This window comes from Scylla paramamosain, chromosome 15 (assembly GCF_035594125.1).
Source record: "Scylla paramamosain isolate STU-SP2022 chromosome 15, ASM3559412v1, whole genome shotgun sequence".
NCBI classification, from domain to species: domain Eukaryota; kingdom Metazoa; phylum Arthropoda; class Malacostraca; order Decapoda; family Portunidae; genus Scylla; species Scylla paramamosain.
Genome location: NC_087165.1, coordinates 9,446,014 through 9,463,413, shown reverse-complemented (window position 1 = coordinate 9,463,413; position 17,400 = coordinate 9,446,014). Strand labels below are relative to the sequence as shown.

The 17,400-nt window shown below is 42.6% G+C and overlaps 1 protein-coding gene and 1 non-coding gene across 12 annotated transcripts in view; both read left to right on the top strand.

The window, feature by feature from the left end:
* LOC135107376 (receptor-type tyrosine-protein phosphatase kappa-like) overlaps positions 1 to 17,400 on the top strand; it is a 79,021-nt gene that overhangs the window by 45,700 nt on the left and 15,921 nt on the right. For all 11 annotated transcript variants that reach the window (XR_010271736.1, XR_010271737.1, XR_010271738.1 and 8 more), the window contains 3 exons: positions 15,059 to 15,174; positions 16,478 to 16,565; positions 16,918 to 16,994. Coding sequence is in view for 8 of the 11 variants with exons in the window: in XM_064017146.1 (XP_063873216.1) it covers positions 15,059 to 15,174; positions 16,478 to 16,565; positions 16,918 to 16,994 (281 nt within the window). In the remaining 3 variants the exon portion in view is untranslated. The remainder of the gene's footprint in view (positions 1 to 15,058; positions 15,175 to 16,477; positions 16,566 to 16,917; positions 16,995 to 17,400) is intronic.
* Positions 12,208 to 12,279, top strand: Trnad-guc (transfer RNA aspartic acid (anticodon GUC)). The gene has a single exon. It is a non-coding gene; the product is annotated as a tRNA-Asp (tRNA).

The following is a 17,400-nucleotide window of genomic DNA, read 5'->3' as shown; positions in this document are numbered from 1 at the left end:
AGTAGCAACATATGCAGAGTGGATAACTACGTGGAAGACAATTAAACAAGAAACGTGATGTGAAACTACCTATTCAGATTGTAAATGATGGGCAGCCTATAAATGTACAGTGCGGAGAAGGTGGTTAGTTAAGCATCGCATTGAAAGGTTATGTCTAGTGAATAGCGGAAGCCTGAAGCTCGCGAGGGTCTGCCTGCCAAATGTAGAAATTATATGTTCAGCATTTTACAGCGTTTGCTCGACAGACTTAATTTCCACAGAGAGGGATGTCTGCCAGATGCCGTTGAAATATCGCCATAAGGATAGACATTACATTGAGTCCGAGTGAGCTCACGGGCAGAAATAGGAATATTATGACCTATCCAAGCCAGCTTCTAGTCGTCTCTAAAAAAATGTACGTCACTTCCAACAATTTACTTCCTTCATTGTTTATGCAAGACGAGGATGCGTGACACTCTCCGGGTCTTATTTTATATGCTATGTCTGTGTTTTGGCTTCGTGCATCATCTGACAAGACTCTACATCAAGAATTTTCCTTGATATTCATATTGATTGTACCGCAACGTTGCAAGATTACTTTCCTAAACACCCTCGTGTGATGCCTTTCTTTCTGTGTCTGGCTGCTTCATACGATAGATAATTTACGTAGTGTTTTCGTGAGCATTACACCAATCACCACTGCTCGCCACACTACTCTGCATAAGATCCTTCTCCTCCTCCTTCTCCTCCTCCTCACTGATAACAAACACGAAACTTTACGCATACATTCGAGTTTTTGTGATTCATTTATCTACTTGATATCCTCTTCATTCCCCTCGTGTGTCATTGTATATTAAGGCCTTATGACGCCGAGGAAGGGACACTACACTAACATATTCAGCATACTTTTATCCCACTATGACCATATTGTCTCCCTTGCCTTCTCGTCCTGTGCTGCCGCCGTGCCCGCCTCGCCGCACCTCGCGTGGGTCGTGGGGAGAGAGGAGTGGTGGCCGCCAGCCGTCTCATAAAGCCGCCCAGGCCATGATGACAGCGCGGCACCAGACCACCTTGCGTCACATTGCTTTTGGCTTCTTGTCCTTGCTTTTCCCTCTTCGTTTAGTCTCTCCCTTCGTTTAGTCTTCTCTTTTCTCTCGTCTTCCGCCTCTTCCTCCTTCACCTTCTCCTCCAGATTGTCTCCTGAGGTCTCTGTCTAGTGCACAGGCTACAGTCAGCCACTGTTTCTTAACCTGGGATGCTGAAATCAACTTTAGGGGTGATGGAAAATGCTGCATATATTGCGGTGCAGTGTCAATGTTCCTCGCAAAGGATACAAAAGCATCGAGAAGATAATTTTCGTTAAGAGTGTATTAATTTTTTATTTGATGAACCTTAACTCCATTTTCAACAGAGCTGATACAACTGGAGTCTATGTAACCAGATATCAGCTAGAGTTAAGGAGTGCTGGAGTGCCTAGACTGACTGCGGGGGTGCTAAGATCGGAAAAGGTTAAGAAACACTGCTCTAGGCAATATTTTTTTTGGCGTATTGGCATTAACTCCTCGCATAAGATACAGGAGGAGTGAGGCGCGTTCCGTGACCCCGCCACCTGCCAGACTGGATGGCGGCTCAGTCTGAGACAAACCAGAAGTCCACTACGGCGATACTTGTATAGGCCAGGAGAAAAGTAGTCACTATATTGGCTGAATCCACTGTGAACACTAGGACGGTGAAAAGTGGCGGAGCTTATCATCTTCTTGAGGCATAGAAGGGAGCCATTTGTGACACACACATACACACACACACACACACACACACACACACACACATTTAGCTCAGTGACCCGGATACTCACTCAGGTATCACTGAAAGGTTTGGGTGCCAGGTAAACACTTCGGCGCCACCCTAAATCAATTCAAAACCCAGGTGAGACACAGCTTCATTAGCCTTCCTGTCGCATTAACTCTCGCCTGAGTAATGACCGGCAAGGTGGTTGGCATGCGCAGTACGTGACTTAGAATATGTTTTTTCCTTCGTTTGGGTTCATAGTTTGACTTAGAGGGGCGGCGTGGTGATGTTGGCTGAAGTTCCAGCTTGGCTCGGTATCGCTTCACAACGCCGTGTAGGAGACAGGTGGTGATGCTTGGTGTGTTTATCATGCTGAAGTGGTCTGGTTCACGTTATAGAAAGTCAAAGTACCGTTGAAATCCCGTTTTATGAGGTGATGTGTTATTATGTAAACCAATTCTGACTGTTCATCTTTTTTGGCTTTTAACTGAAATATATATGCACAAGTATGTATTAATCAGGGTTCATTACCTGACATCTAAGAGCTTCTCTGCCCAGCACGCCAATATAAGGACTACCGATAAAGTTTAATTTCTCTCAGCCTGGAATCGTAAACTCTGCGTTAGATTAACTCATTGGGTTTCTATTTCTTGGGGGAAATTACTTCAGTTTATTCTCTTCCTGTAATGTTAAGTAACTATATTCCAGTATACTCTGAATTTATCTCAATATCATATTCATTCGATCTCTCCTCAAGATACGTACGTTTATCCTCGAGGAATTGAGAAAGTTGCGTCTCTTACACAAAGAAATGCAGAGATGTTTAAATTTACGGTGTGACTTCTGTTATTTATTGATGCAATTTGACTATAACGTTTTAAAGCTGAATATATATGTAACATAACAATAAAATTTAATCATAAGATTCTAAATATTTAAATTTCAATTGAGTATACTATATCATTATGTTAAAATTTAATTCAAACGTTTTAAATCTGTGTTTGAGTGAGCTGACAGCATTCCGTCATGTATCAGAAGATAATAATAACAAGCATTACCACCCGTCGTCACCTCGCAGCGCCCCGTGACTCACTGTTTGCCTCGCGTGGCTGCCCCGCACCGCTGCTTGGGCTTGTTAAGAAGGTGGATGGAATGAGATGTGTGGGGTGAGGGTTTAGACACTATTTTCAAAGTGTTACATCCTCCGCCCAAATGTTTAGCTTATTCTGAGGGAAGCGGGGATGGTGTGCCTTTACACAACTATAAAAATAGATCTACGCGCTCTATTCACGCCACAGCAATTTTTCCATCGCAGTGTTGGTGTTCGCCTTTCAACACTCATCAGATGCGAGGGTTAATGGCTCACCTTTCATGCTGCGAGAAATATTTTACTCCTACGATCTAATTTCAACTCAAGTCCCAATTTATCTTCAGTTTTAGTCATGACCTTCCCTCCGCAAGAAGACTGTTACTGTAGTGAGTCTATGGGATGCTTTCGCGTGTGTTTGTTGTTTCCTGTATCTATGTAAAAATGTAAATGCATAATTATTTTCTCCAGTAGCATTAATTCCTCCTAAATCTGCTTCAGTATATGTAACACAGGTGGAATATGTTGTCATTTTAAAGATCAGTATCATTATTTCTTATTTTGTCTTTTTCCTTTCAGTATCATTAATTATTATTTTGTCCTTCTCCTTTCAGTGTGCTTCGGGCTAATATCCTTCTCACACAGTTTTGTTTTCTGATTATTGCCTTTTGCTGATTATTGCCTTATTGCTGCAGCTTGTTACCTAGTTTATTTAAAGGAAAGCACACGTAGGAAGAGGAAGAAGAAGAAGAGTAAAGAGGAGGATGAGGAGCAGGAAGAGCCAAAGGAGAGGAAAGAGGAAAAAGAGAAGGAAGAGGAAGAGAAGAAAAAAGAAGAGGAGGAGAGAAGGAGAAGAAGATAAAAGCTAGGATAAAAGGCAGGGCAATGTGGAAAACTTACCTATGAGCACAACAAACTGGGATGGAAGAGTAGGAGGAGAAGTAGGAAAGGAAGAGAGAAACAACAACGAAAAAGAAAAAAGACAAAAAGAAATGAAAAAAAAAAATCATATCAACAGTTCAGTTAAGTCTAGATGGATGAGAAAAAGAAGAAGGAAAAAATAAATAAATAAAGAAAGAAATAAAAGAGAAAAATCATACGAACACCCTTCACTGCTCTAGATGGATGACGATGAGTCGCCTCTATCAGTGTTTACTTGCTGCTTGAGATCCTCACTCATGCTGACACCTCGGCTGGCCTCCCTGATAGATCACACAGCAGGAGGAGTCATTTCAAGGCTCAGTACTCAAAGGGGAGAGGCGCGGAACCTGTGAACTGCTATTGTACTTAACTTTTTCACTGCGACACGAAACAATTAGCAACACCAGAAGCAATGCGTGAAGTCCTTATGAGCATCTACAAGAAAGATGAAAAAATAATATAGTTTGCAATTTTTTTCACATTTCATATACTGGATGTGGCTGTAGAGCGATTAATAATTAGATAAAGGTGTACTAAGTGGCAGTCACAGGATTAATGTTATATTTAAGTTACAGTGTCCCTACTTGGTTGTTATTGGGAGTGACATCTTAAAATTCTGAGTCAACACTTGCTTTTTTTTCATCGAGGAAAGTGAGAGTAACAGCGAGAGTGTCCATAGTGAAAGCCGTTGCTACTGGGAATAATAATTAATGCCTGAAATACTTCTTTACTTGATCGTTGTTATCGGGAATACTTGCTGTATCAAAAGTTTGAGTCAATACTCCACCCTTTACTTTCTATTGAGGAAGGTGAAGGAGTGAGGGAGTGATCATTACTTGCTCGTTGTTATTGGGAATACTTACTGTCTTCAAGATCTGATGCAACGCCCCACCCTTGCTTTTTCATTGATGGCAGCGAGAGTGAGGCAGTGAACATAGTGAGAGGTACTAATCAAAGCTCCCTCTTGAGTATAAAGGGTTGGTGTTATCACATTATTGAGCTGAGGCGTCGAGGCATCAGCGGGACCGTCTATCATAACCACCACCACCACCACCACCACTACCACCACCTCCTCAGTGCATCTCAGCCGCCCCCACCAGCCGGATGTTTAGATTGGCTGCACGTTTGCTACTTTTCTTTTCCCCTTCCTGCGATGAAAGAGAGTTTACTGCGTCACCTCACCCGATACTGCAACAGTGATCGCAAGAGGTGCATGCTGACCTCTCATTGTGGTATGAGGAATATTTAGTGTCCTGGTCAATGGGAAACCTTTTGAAGTGTAAGTAAAGTGTTATTATTATTGTGTGTTTGTGTGTGTGTGTGTGTGTGTGTGTGTGTGTGTGTGTGTGTGTGTGTGTGTGTGTGTGTGTGTGTGTGTGTGTAGGTTGGCATTGCTATTATCATCACCATCATCATCATCAGTAAATCAGTACTATTTATTTCTGGCAAAAATGTTGGAGAATAACTTCATAAAAGAGAGAAAGAGAGAGAGAGAGAGAGAGAGAGAGAGAGAGAGAGAGAGAGAGAGAGAGAGAGAGAGAGAGAGAAAACTGCAACCAAGAAATGTGTCAGCCGTACGTTCAATCACTGACAATAAAGTGCCAATTTTTCTCCCATCTCTCTGAGAGCCACACACGTTTGTCGAGTTTGTGGGTTTACAGGTGAGAGTTTCTCCTCCCGAGGCTCTGTAATCGTACATAACGAGGCGGCTTCCTCACACACACACACACACAATTTTTCGTTCCTTTATCACACACGTGCACAAGACTACGATTACTTACGAGAAAAGATTGATTTTGGTCTCATGCTGGTCTTCAGTCCCCTAGTACGACCCTGCCACATCATTTAATCAGTCAGTACATTATTTTCTCTCAAGTAGCTGCCGCCCCTCCCGCGTCACCTGCTGGCAGCCGTCACGCCAGCCATCACTTGCAGAGCAGCAGGCGAGACCTTGGCGAATTCCTCCTCCATAAAGGCAATAAGTTGTGTTCGGGGTTAAGTAATGTCTTCTCCCACCGCCCTGTGCAGTCTTATAAAATTCGTCGTCTTATCTCTTTACATTGGACAATCACTTGTAGAAGTTTTGGGTGATTTCCAATGGTGTTTTCATGATTCTAGTGATAAACTAACAAGTATTCTGCTTCGTCGTTATGGAAACTTAACATAAAAACCCGAGTAATCATCCCTGTGGTCTTTGAAAATAGTTCTGATTGGTGAACGAAGCGTTTAAGAATACAAGCCTTAGTCTACGAGCGACAACAGTCCCGCGCCTGACTGAGTTAGGTTGGGGACGGGAGAGACACCACGTGGGCCTCATTCACCATGTTCACCATCTCTCATGTCTCTCAGGGGCAATATAGAATGTTTTTAGATATGCATCAGGAAGAGATTCTTGCGGTGCATACATAATTGCATGCATTCCTATATTTTACTGAAGAATATATGATCTTCGAATTGGTATACACACACACACACACACACACACACACACACACACACGGCCAGGATAGCAATTTTTCGAAGCGAGGAGGGTGGGGAGAAAAAAATGAAAAAAGGGGAGCAATCAGAAGAGGTAGCGAGGAGTTGGGAGGGAATAGGGAGACGAAGAGAGGAGAGACCATGAAAAGAGAGGGAAGGTGGCTGGTTACTCTACCCTGCCTGAGATGTACCGACTCCACCGCGACTGTAACTTGGATTCTGACGCACTTTGGGCCCCGACGCCACATTTTTATCCTGCACAGCTTTTTTTACTCTCTGACGCTGATGTGTAAGGTTACGGCCTGGAGTGAAGTTATGGTAGTACCGGAATTTGTTGTACCTTCCTTTGCAACGCGTCCAGTAGTGTTTTTTTGTTTGCTGTTGTTGAAGATGGTCGTAGTGGTGGTGGTGGTGGTGGTGGTATTGGCAGTAGTAGCAGTAGTACTTGTTGTTGTTATTATTGTTGTAGTTGTAGTAGAAAAACAAGAACAAGAAGAATGAGATAAAATTGTAACATTTTTAACTGCAACAAAAGTAATTGTTGTAGGTATAGTACATGCACACGTACAAACGATGCCATATATAAGAAGAAAACTGTACATCTCCATCAATGTAAAATTTAAATTCGTCATTCTGAGAACACCAGCTTGTATATCTCACCCGCATCCCGTACATTAACTGGTCACATTCCTCAACCTTTCTGTCGTAACACCTCTTAATAAAAGCTGCTTAGGATCGTGTCTTCATGATTCTTATAATAGTTTAACCCTTTCACTACAAAATGCAACAATTCACGACAATAAAAACACTGCGCAAGACCTCTAAAACACCTGCGAGGAAGGAAAGTGGATTAAAAAAATAAATTTCTCAGCGTCTAGGCAGTACAATGTTTAGAGAAGATGCACGTCACAAAGAATTGTCTGAGTGGTAAAGGATTCTAGAAAAGATGTGCCAAGCAGTTTAACAATGATGCTACACTACCAATAAAAAAGATTAACGAGAACCTGACTAAGTATCTCTGTGGCTTTAGAAAACAGTGGGATGAGAGAAAGAACCATTAAAGAATACTAACCAGTGATGATAAAGAATAGTCACCTTGTTCCTTCATTCAATAACATCAACAAGGAAGCGTCTCGGAAGTGCAGTGTTCGGTACTGGGTCGCAACAGCCACCACCACCACCACCACCACAGTGCTAGACACGCCCTCGCCCTCTCCCGGGTTACGGCGGCGCCACCTGTCACTAGGCACACTCCCGGCGCGGCAGCTGCAGGGCGGGCGAGGCGTGCTGGGGATCAGTGCCTGGCGGGGAGGATGCAGAGATCTGAAGGGTTCGGGGCGCCTGATGAGGAAGCTGACAGCCGTGCCAAGGAGGGAGTGTAAGGGAGTGTGAGAGGGTGTGAGGGGAAGGAGGTAACGATCGATATCTTGTTTTTATCTCTCACTTTTTTTCCTCGTGGCACGTGACTGTAAAAGTAGAAGTAAAGTAAAAGTAAGTAAAAGTGCAACTACCGCCTCGATTTGCTTTAACTTTCCCCGCACAGAGTAAGTGTGGATTACAAGGACATTTTTTGAGCACTTGTTTCCTTTTTTTTTCCTTTTTTTTTTTCTTAGGGGACATGAGTGTAAAAGTATAAGTAAACTATACCGTACTGAAATGCCCAAGCTTTCCCTTTGCAGCCAGTAAGTATAGAGTGTAAATTTCAAGAGGTGCTTTTCGCTACTCGATACTCACTTTTTTTTCTTTGGATACGTGACTATAGAATTACAAAAAAAAAAAAAAACTATATTACTCCGTCTCAGTATAGATTTCAGAAGTCCTTTTTGCTACATGATGCATTTATTTCACCACTTTTTCACTCAGAGTACTATGATGTAAAACTACAAGTATACAACACCGTCTCAAAATACATCAGGACACTCCAAGCATGTTCAGTGTAGACAAGACGGAATTTGAGAGTCACTGAAGAAGAGGAGATAGTTGCCTTAACTCCCCCAGCACAGAGGCCAAGAGTGTAGATTGCAAGGGGCTTTTTTTTGTCATTCCATCCACTCGTCTTGTTTACTCCACGAACGTTCAAGAGTGAGATGATTATTCTATCGTGAGGAATGCCGCCGTTTTGTTTACAGGAAGCAGTTTGGCGTATTGCTCTCAGTCTTAGCTACAGTACTGTCTTTGTTTCTCTTCGATCATAATTATTTTTAGCATCATTTTCCTACTCCTTTTCTTCTTTTCCTCTTCTTTGTCTTCCTTTTCTATTTTTCCCTTCTCCTCCTCCTCTTTCTCTTCATTCTTTTCTTTTTCTTTCTTTTTCTCCTCCACCTCCTCCTCCTTCTCCTCCTCACCATCATGAACGTCATCATTACACTTTAATAAAAACTTTTACACATGATACATTATCTATGTTTACGTATGTATGTATGTATGTATGTATGTATGTTCGTACGCACCCCTTCACCCACTCCTCCTATCACTGAATGGTGTGTGTGTGTGTGTGTGTGTGTGTGTGTGTGTGTGTGTGTGTGTGTGTGCCCGTACTTACCAACATATGAGTCTTGCCTTCTCTCCTTACTGCCTCCGTTCTCTCAGTCTCTCCTGTCTCCATCCTCCTCCCTCCTCTCTCCTCCATACCTCGCATCTTTTCCCCTCTAGTTTGCCTGAAATACCTCTCCTCATGTGGTTATATGAAGACTGTCACATCATCCCTCACTCTCTCTCTCTCTCTCTCTCTCTCTCTCTCTCTCTCTCTCTCTCTCTCTCTCTCTCTCTCTCTCTCTCTCTCTCCCTTATTTCCCCTCGTCTCTCATTCCTTCTCAGTCTTTTCCTCTCCCATCCTCCCGCTCGTCAAGGTCATTTATATTCACCTTTTGGCTACTCATCTCACCTACTTGGCAGGTGTCCACGTTACCTGCTAATATGTGAGTCTACCTGCCCTCTCTCCCTCTCTCTTTCTCTCTCTCTCTCTCTCTCTTTTTCCTATCTCCCCTACCAGTAGTCCTCCTCTCCCTCCCTCCCTCCTGCACGTGAGGGAGGGAAGTGGGTCGCGTCATAAACTCCCATTTGCCCCCTCCTTGCTTCCCCTTCTCCTCGCCGCCTCCCTCGCTTGATATCTTGCTCCACGTGGCTACTCGAGGACCGATGAATGATTGCAGTTGGTCAGCTTCCTCTCCTTGTCTCTCTTGTTGGGTTGTGTGTGAGTGGCTTCATGTTGTTGTTGAGTCTTTAAGTTGTTTTGTTTCATGTTTTGTTTGTTGATAAAGTACGACATTGATTTTGTTTTGGTGTTTGTTCATAGGAAGTGATGAATGATTACAGTTGGTCAGGTCTCTTCTTGTCCTCCTTGTTGGGTTATAAGTGGCTTTGTGTTATTTTTGGTTCTTAGTACTTCGCTTTGTATTTTGTGTGTTGGTACAGTGCGACATTACGTTTGTTTGGGTGTGTTTCTTCATAGGGGACAACCCATCCCTATCATTCTATTTTTATTTATTTATTTATTTATTTGTTTTTTGATAGCGGATCGCAATGGATTAGAAAATAAAGAAAACATTAACTGTTCTTTGGATTTCTTTCTTTTTCTTTCTTTTTCTTGGGAGGCAGAAGGAACATTAACAGACATTCTTTTCCTGAATCTATTTTTCCCCTTCTTTTACTTCCCTTCTGCATAAGAGAAATATTGTTTTGCTTACATCATATAATACATCATAAAATAAATAAAAACTGTAATTTAAGACTAATATTGCTTGTGGGTATGAATGCATATTTGTATGATAATGCCCTGTGTGTGTGTGTGTGTGTGTGTGTGTGTGGCTCAATAATCATATGCACGAGCAGCTGTGTATGTAAATTGAATGCATCTGACAGGGCAGTTGGAGTATATTGTTTCATGAGTGTATAAACTGTGTAGCAAATGGACACGTAACCTCAATATCTGACACATAAGGGACTGCGTAGTTAAAAAGCTCCTCCTCTTCTTGCCTGGTGTGGTGGCGAAGCTGTCAAGGCGAACGTTCTGAGTCACACATTACCTGGCCACCCCGGAGATGAGCCTCAGTGATATTTTATAGTCTAAGCCTGACTGTGACTTGTATTGTGGTTGTGTTTGTGAGGCTGAGTTGAGTTGTGCATCTATGACAACACGGAAGAGATGTGAAAATAAGGAAGAGCAGAAAAGGAGGAGGAAGAAGAAAAGATGAAGGAGGAAGCGGAGAAAGAGAAATAGTAAAAAAAGAAAAGGAGGAGGAGCAGGAGGAGGAGGAGAAGAGGAGGAGGAAGAGGAGGAGGAGGGAGGAGAAAGATCTCATGACCACCCTATCATCATCATCCCTTGTCACTACATCGCTATCAGACTCCCATCCCATTCCCCATCACGCATCCCATCACCCCCCGCATCACCATCACTAAATCACTTCATCACAACTATCACTATTACCACCACCGCAGTCACCCTCACCTTCCTTTCACCATCACCCGGCATTTACCCCGCGCTTACCATCACCACCATTCCCGTCACCATCACCGGCAGCCAGGAGCAGCTCTCAGGCAACCAAATCGTAATCTGGGTCATAATAGCTAATTAAACTCCAACAGGTGATAGTAAGGGAGGCGCAGAGGTCAGGTGAAGGGAGGAGAAGGAAGAGGAGGAGGAGGAGGAGGGGATGAGGGGGGATGAGAGGTGCCGGAAGAGGAAGTGAAGGAGGTGGAGAAGGAGTGGGCCAAGAGGGGGTACAAGAGGACGAGGAGGAGGAGGAGCTGTTGCTGTTGTTTTTGTCGTTGCTGTTAATGGTGGTGGTGGCAGTGGTGGTGGCGGTGGTAGTGGTGGCGGTAATAGCAATGGCGGCACTGTTGTGATTTTACACCCGGTGCTTACAGGCAAATTAGGTAAGAGGTGAAATTAGCGAACAGAATGACTCCATCCCGCCTCTACACCTGCTTCCTGCTTCCATTTACCGGTACATACAGGAGGGAGAGAGGAGAGAAGAGAGGAAGGAGGGCAAAGCAAAGAACCACTGACTGTTACTACTTATCGGTGAAGGGAGAGAGGAGAGAAGGGCAGAGAGAAGATAAGGCAGAGTGATAACTGAAGTGTTGTCTTTCAGCTATAAGGTTTTGGATTGCATTTATTAATTTATTTGTTCAGGATAGAAGGAGGCTCTGTCAGGTTTTGGTAAAGTGATAGTTGGTATGTGTTTTGACCTAAAATCAAGGTATTCTCGATTAGATAATAAAAAAAATACACTAAAAGCACCATGACAGCTACTGAAACCATGGATACCTATATATATAATTAACTTTCTTTACGTATATATTCACCACATCTCTTGGAAAGCCACGCATGTGTCGTATACGTGTACTGCCTTCTCCGCCACTTGAAGGTTTCCCACACATAAGGTACAACACATAGAGCAATGATCTTATAAGTGGAATTACTGTACATGAGTCACATCCACACACGTCATCCCTCTTTATACTCGTACACTGGCCACCTTAACAATGACTCCCTTTTGACCTGATATGGCCCAGTTATCCCTGAAGTAACAAGCTCCTCCCTCCCTCTTTTCCTTTCCCTCCTTTCTCATTCTTCCCTTACTTCTCTCCAATGACCTAAAACTACATACGCAGATTCTCTACTACCACCGTCACGACACACACACACACACACACACACACACACACACACTGCTGTTAATCGTGTTTTATGCGACATTTATCTCACCTGTCTCTCTCTCTTCTTTTTTAGCCTCTTGCTGTCTCTTGGTTTTGTCTGTCCTCATATTCCCCGCGTCGCTCATCAGGTATTCTCGTGCATTATCGACCTTCATTCTTTAGTTGGATCACTGCTGTCTTTGTAGTGGTAAATGTTGTTGTCACTTAAGTGTGTGTGTGTGTGTGTGTGTGTGTATGAGAGAAATAGAGAGGGAGAGAAAGAGAGGGAGAGATTACCCTTTTATTAGTGGTCCTCGGTAGTATAGTGGTTAGTATCCCCGCCTGTCACGCGGGAGACCGGGGTTCGATTCCCCGCCGGGGAGATGCAGTGTTTTGAATTCCGTGGTGCGACAGATGACACTGCTGGAGACGAACGGAGGAAGGGAAACAATTCCATTCAAAGAAAACATCCTCTCTTATTATCTTGTCTGATGAATATTTCTCATGATAATCAGTAAGAGATCGACTTTACAGTTCGGAAATCACAATATACTGTATTGCAATATAAGGAGCCTTCGTTCACCCGCGATTATCTCATTACTGTCGAGCAGACTTGTGTACAGTGGTTGTAGTGTATGGCGGTGGTGCCCTCTGGTAATCTTCCTACAAGTTGCTACTCTCCAAAGATGGTACTGATAGGGGCGGCAATCATGCTAAGGTTCATAAGCGGAGTGTCTTTCGTGTTGTCCTTTGTAGCTGTTTTCAGGACGCTTAAGAGCCAGGCCGGGTATTTTTGCTGCTTAAGGAAGAGGAGGGGACGGGCATGTCAAAAGGAGAGAAGAGGCTTACGTGTGGAGGAGAATGTTGAAGATGGATCTACCCGGCGGAAATAGAGAAGTAGAGAGAGTATGAGGAAGATCTAAGACAAGGTTTATGGATTCAATGAAAGAAGACATGCTTGTAATGATGTGACTGAGGAAGGCGCAGGAGACCTTGGGTGTTGGAAAAGGTTGATCCGCTGTGGCGACCTGTAATGAGAAGAAACGAAAGAAGGAAGGAAGGGAACACCCGGAGAGGGATAGAAAAAAAGAATCAACCTTGCGTTTGCTAAAAGATTTTCCTCGAGGTGATTCATGGTTTGCACGCTCCCTAACTCGTCGTGGCAGAGAAATGGGAGGAAATGGAGATTGTTGATGATAAGAAATGGAAGTTTAAGGCTGGAAAGTAAAAAAATGGAGACAGATAAGGCGGAAGGCAGGGCTGGGAGGAAATGGAGAATGAAAACGAAAAAAAAAAAAATTAGGTAATTTTTCTCACACACACACACACACACACACACACACACAGACACGTCTTCCTAATGAATGTACAATGCTGCAAGTAGATTCAAGGCGACAAGAGAAGAGAATAACCTTGGCCGAGGCACGTGAACTATCTGGCCTCGGTGTGGTGATGGCAGAGGTGCCCACGAGAACCTTGCGTGTGTGTGTGTGTGTGTGTGTGTGTGTGTGTTTAATTGATTTGTGTGTGTCTTGTTCCTTGCTTTGGCGCCGTTTTTTCCTTGTTTTTTTTTTTTTTTTTTTTTACTTTTCATCAATTAGTAATACTGTGTTGTGTTGTATTTCATTTGTTTCTCAGTGCACGGAGTTTCACAGATGCAAATTCAAGTTTATGATGGCATTTCATACTTTCTTTTTCTTCTTTTTTTTTCTTCTTCTTTTTCTTTTTCTTCTTCTTCTCGGAACATACGGAGTGACTTTTTTCCTCTGTGAGCACTATTTTCTTTCTCATTTCATCTCGATAAATCATGCACGTAGTGATGTTTAGTGGTGAGAATATGACTGTGTTATAATTCTATATTGTAAATCTTAGAGGAAATTGCATTTGTTTAGCATTTGTGTCGAGATATCTGTTTGTCAATAAACACCTGACTATTTATCTATCTGTGTGTGTGTGTGTGTGTGTGTGTGTGTGTGTGTGTGTGTGTGTGTACTTCATATTCTCTCACGCATTATATAACTGTCCATTCTCTTACTAAATGGAGCAAAGTAATAGAAGCTAACGTTGCTAGTAATTTAACACCCAAAATTCTTTGTAACGCATTAATGTTTATTTGTTTGGATTCTGTTTTGGAAAGGAAAAAGGAAGGTTTAGTATGACCCTCCTCGCCCCCCCCCCCTCTCTCTCTCTCTTGTTTGTGGAAAAGTGGAAGGAAGTAAACACATTGGCTGACGTAAGAAAATATCGACCACAGATAATGGGCAAAGTGCAGTGTCGTGTCAGAAGCGGCGGCTCCCTCACTCCCTCCCCTACCTCCCATCCATCACCCTTTCCCCTCCCTCTCCTGCTCCACTCCCCAGGGACGAAAGTGTTGTGGCCGAGATAAGGATTTCATACTCCTTGATGCTTTAATTTGTGTATGCTCTGGCTCATTCAGTGTGTGTGTGTGTGTGTGTGTGTGTGTGTGTGTGTGTGTGTAAGATTTCGTATGTGTATTATTTTTTCGTATCTTTTCTTTTCTCTTTCTTTTTGTAATCTGTCTACATACTTGTTCCTTTTACTTATTTTACTTTTTTCTACTTTTTAATTTCACGTGATTTTTTGTGCGCTTTCTTCTTTTCACTGACGCAATTTCAAGATTACAATGGCACCTTTTGGCTTTTTATTTTTGTGCACAGGAACATACGGATTGATTGTTTGCGATACTTCTGCTTGTTTTGCATTGATCACCCGTCTTGTTTTCGTGAGAGATAAGACTGATTGTGCCATCGATAACAGGGTGGAGGAAGGAGATGTGGGGAGAGGAGGATAAAAAAAAAAGTGTCACTACCGAAGAAATATCAAGGCGTTTATCGTAGCAAAATATTTTACCTGTACATGTTTACCATCAACGTTATCATCACTTACTCATGATTCCTGAGGCCGTATTATTAAACACTTTGCCTTCCCATTAAAAGAAAAATTTCCAAAGGCTACAGAAATTATTAATCACTTTCCAATGCACGTTTCTCTCACTGACGATGCATAACCATAAGCTATTACTTGAACCATGAAAACACCTATGAAAAACCCCAACAACTTCCTCTACGTACAGGTTGTTGAGAGTAGCTGAGATAAGATGCCGAAACGTTTAAAAATATTAACCCTGATTTCTCCCCGCAGCTGAAGAAGACAAGGCCATCGGCGCCATCCCCACTAAACCTATCGAGTCCAAAGACCTGGGGAAGATATGCGCCCAGCACCGCCGCTATCCCGTCCTGTACAAAGTAGAGTTTCAGGTGAGTGAAAGGAAGACCCACACCAATCAAACCGTTGACGAGAGGTTTTGGAAGGTAATCCTAGTGCAGAATAGAGTTTCGGGTATATGAAAGGAAGATGCACGTTCATTACACTGCTAGCGTGAGGTTTTGAAAGGTAATCATAGCACAGAGGATAGTTTCAGGAGGGCAAACAGGGGATCCATGCTAATCAAAACACTGGCGAGAGGTTTTAGAATAAAGTTTTAGGTAAGTAAACAGAGTATCCACGCTTATCAAACAACTACGATGAGGTTTTAGAAGACAATCCTAAAAGTTATAGGAGAAGATATAGCAGGATAATATAGGTAAAGGTTATGTTCTAAGTATGTACCAGGGAATTAACATAAACTTGACCACGAAAAGAGACTGACACAAATATTGGTAACATAAATCTTCATCAGAGGTTTTAGAAGGTGATTCTAGAAGCGACAGATGATACCAAGGTAATACAGGTAATTTTTTATTTATTTTTATTTATTTTTTTAATGTAGAAGGGACACCGGCCAAGGGCAACAAAAATCTAATAAGAAAAAAAAAAAAAGCCCACTGAGATGCCGGTCTCCGAATAGGGTCCGAAGCGGTAGTCAAAAATTGAAGGATAAACGTCTTGAAACCTCCCTCTTGAAGGAGTTTACGTCATAAGAAGTATGTTCAAAGTATTATGAAATTACCTTAGACTTGACCAGAAACAGAGGGAGATACTGATGCAAATGTTCCTCTCTCTATATAAGAGGACTATGGTTTAGGGCAACAAAAAGGCTATTATAAAACAAGGGGTCAGTGAAAGTGGCAATCCCTAAATAGTATAGTCAGAAGGGTTATCCAAAGTTTGAAGATAAGTGGCTTGCTTATGACTGGAGTATGTACAGATCCAAGGCAGATGTAGTGGAATGAAATTTAGGTTCAAGAAAGAGATGGGAAGGAATTGGTTCTTAGAGTAGTATCTATAGGTAAATGGAACGGACTCAGTGATCAGGCTGTTAGTGGTGAGTCATTAGGGAACTTTGAAAGAAGATTCGACAAATTTATGGATGGAGACGATAGGTGGAAATAGATAGGCATGTTTTATACAGGGACTACCACGTGTAGGCCTGATGGCTTTTTGTAGCTTCCCTTATTTTCTTATGTTCTTATGTTCTTATGTCAAATTGTTATGTTCTTATGATAAAGGCTGAGTCATTAAACAAAGTATAAGTGTACAAAGTGTTATACAGTACAACGTAATTAACCTGATGTCTTTACTGTCTTCGTGTCTTGGTGTGGACGGCGGTGGCGGGCACAGATGGCCTCCAAGACCGACCCTCATTCCATGCGCCACGCCCTCAAGGAAGCCAACGAGCTCAAGAACACCAGCAAAAAAAGCTTAGCCTGTGAGTGGCTCTAGAGACCCTGCTCCTCTTTCCTTCCTTCCTTCCTTCTCTCTTCTCTCCCTCATCTCAAAAAGCAGCTCAGTTTTGGGCCGCCTCAACTCAACAACGCCTTGCTAAGTCCTCAGTTCATTAATTTTTTTTCTCTATTTGCGATTCATTTGATCTTCACTGAGTTTTTTTCCTTGTTTTCACTTCAGAAATCATTAGTAGTGTTTGGGTGACTGCATTTTCTTTACTTTATTTATGTTGCTGTCACGAAGTTGCTCTCAGAACTTGCCACCTAAGCCTCGTCTTGATTGCTCCCCCAACTCCCGCCCCCGTGCCGCCCCGCCTCATCCCCCGCCCCCCACAGACGACTACAACAGGGTGGTGCTGGACCCGCTGCCCGACGCCCCGGACTCAGACTACATCAACGCTTCCTACGTCGACGTGAGTATGGCTTGTTGTGGTTGCCATGGTTGTGGTGGAGGTGGTAGTTGTAGGGCAAGGATAAGGATTAGATTATACCAGCCCTAAACAACAACTGCTGTTACTATTATTATTATTATTATTATTATTATTATTATTATTATTATTATTATCGTTACTTTGATATTAGTATCATCGTTATTATTGCCATCATTGATCTTTCCATGTAGCTTCCTCTCCTCTGATTTGCAAAAACGGATAATTTTGAATGATGGTAAAATCTTTCTTCATTATTTATTTATTTATTTATTTTTATCGTAAAAGCTTACTAATATGAAGAAACCCAGTACTGTCAGTTGCAGGGAATTCACTCATACATTAAAAGACGTGCAGCTAAAAGAGGAACTGAGTGTTTCAAGGGCACGAG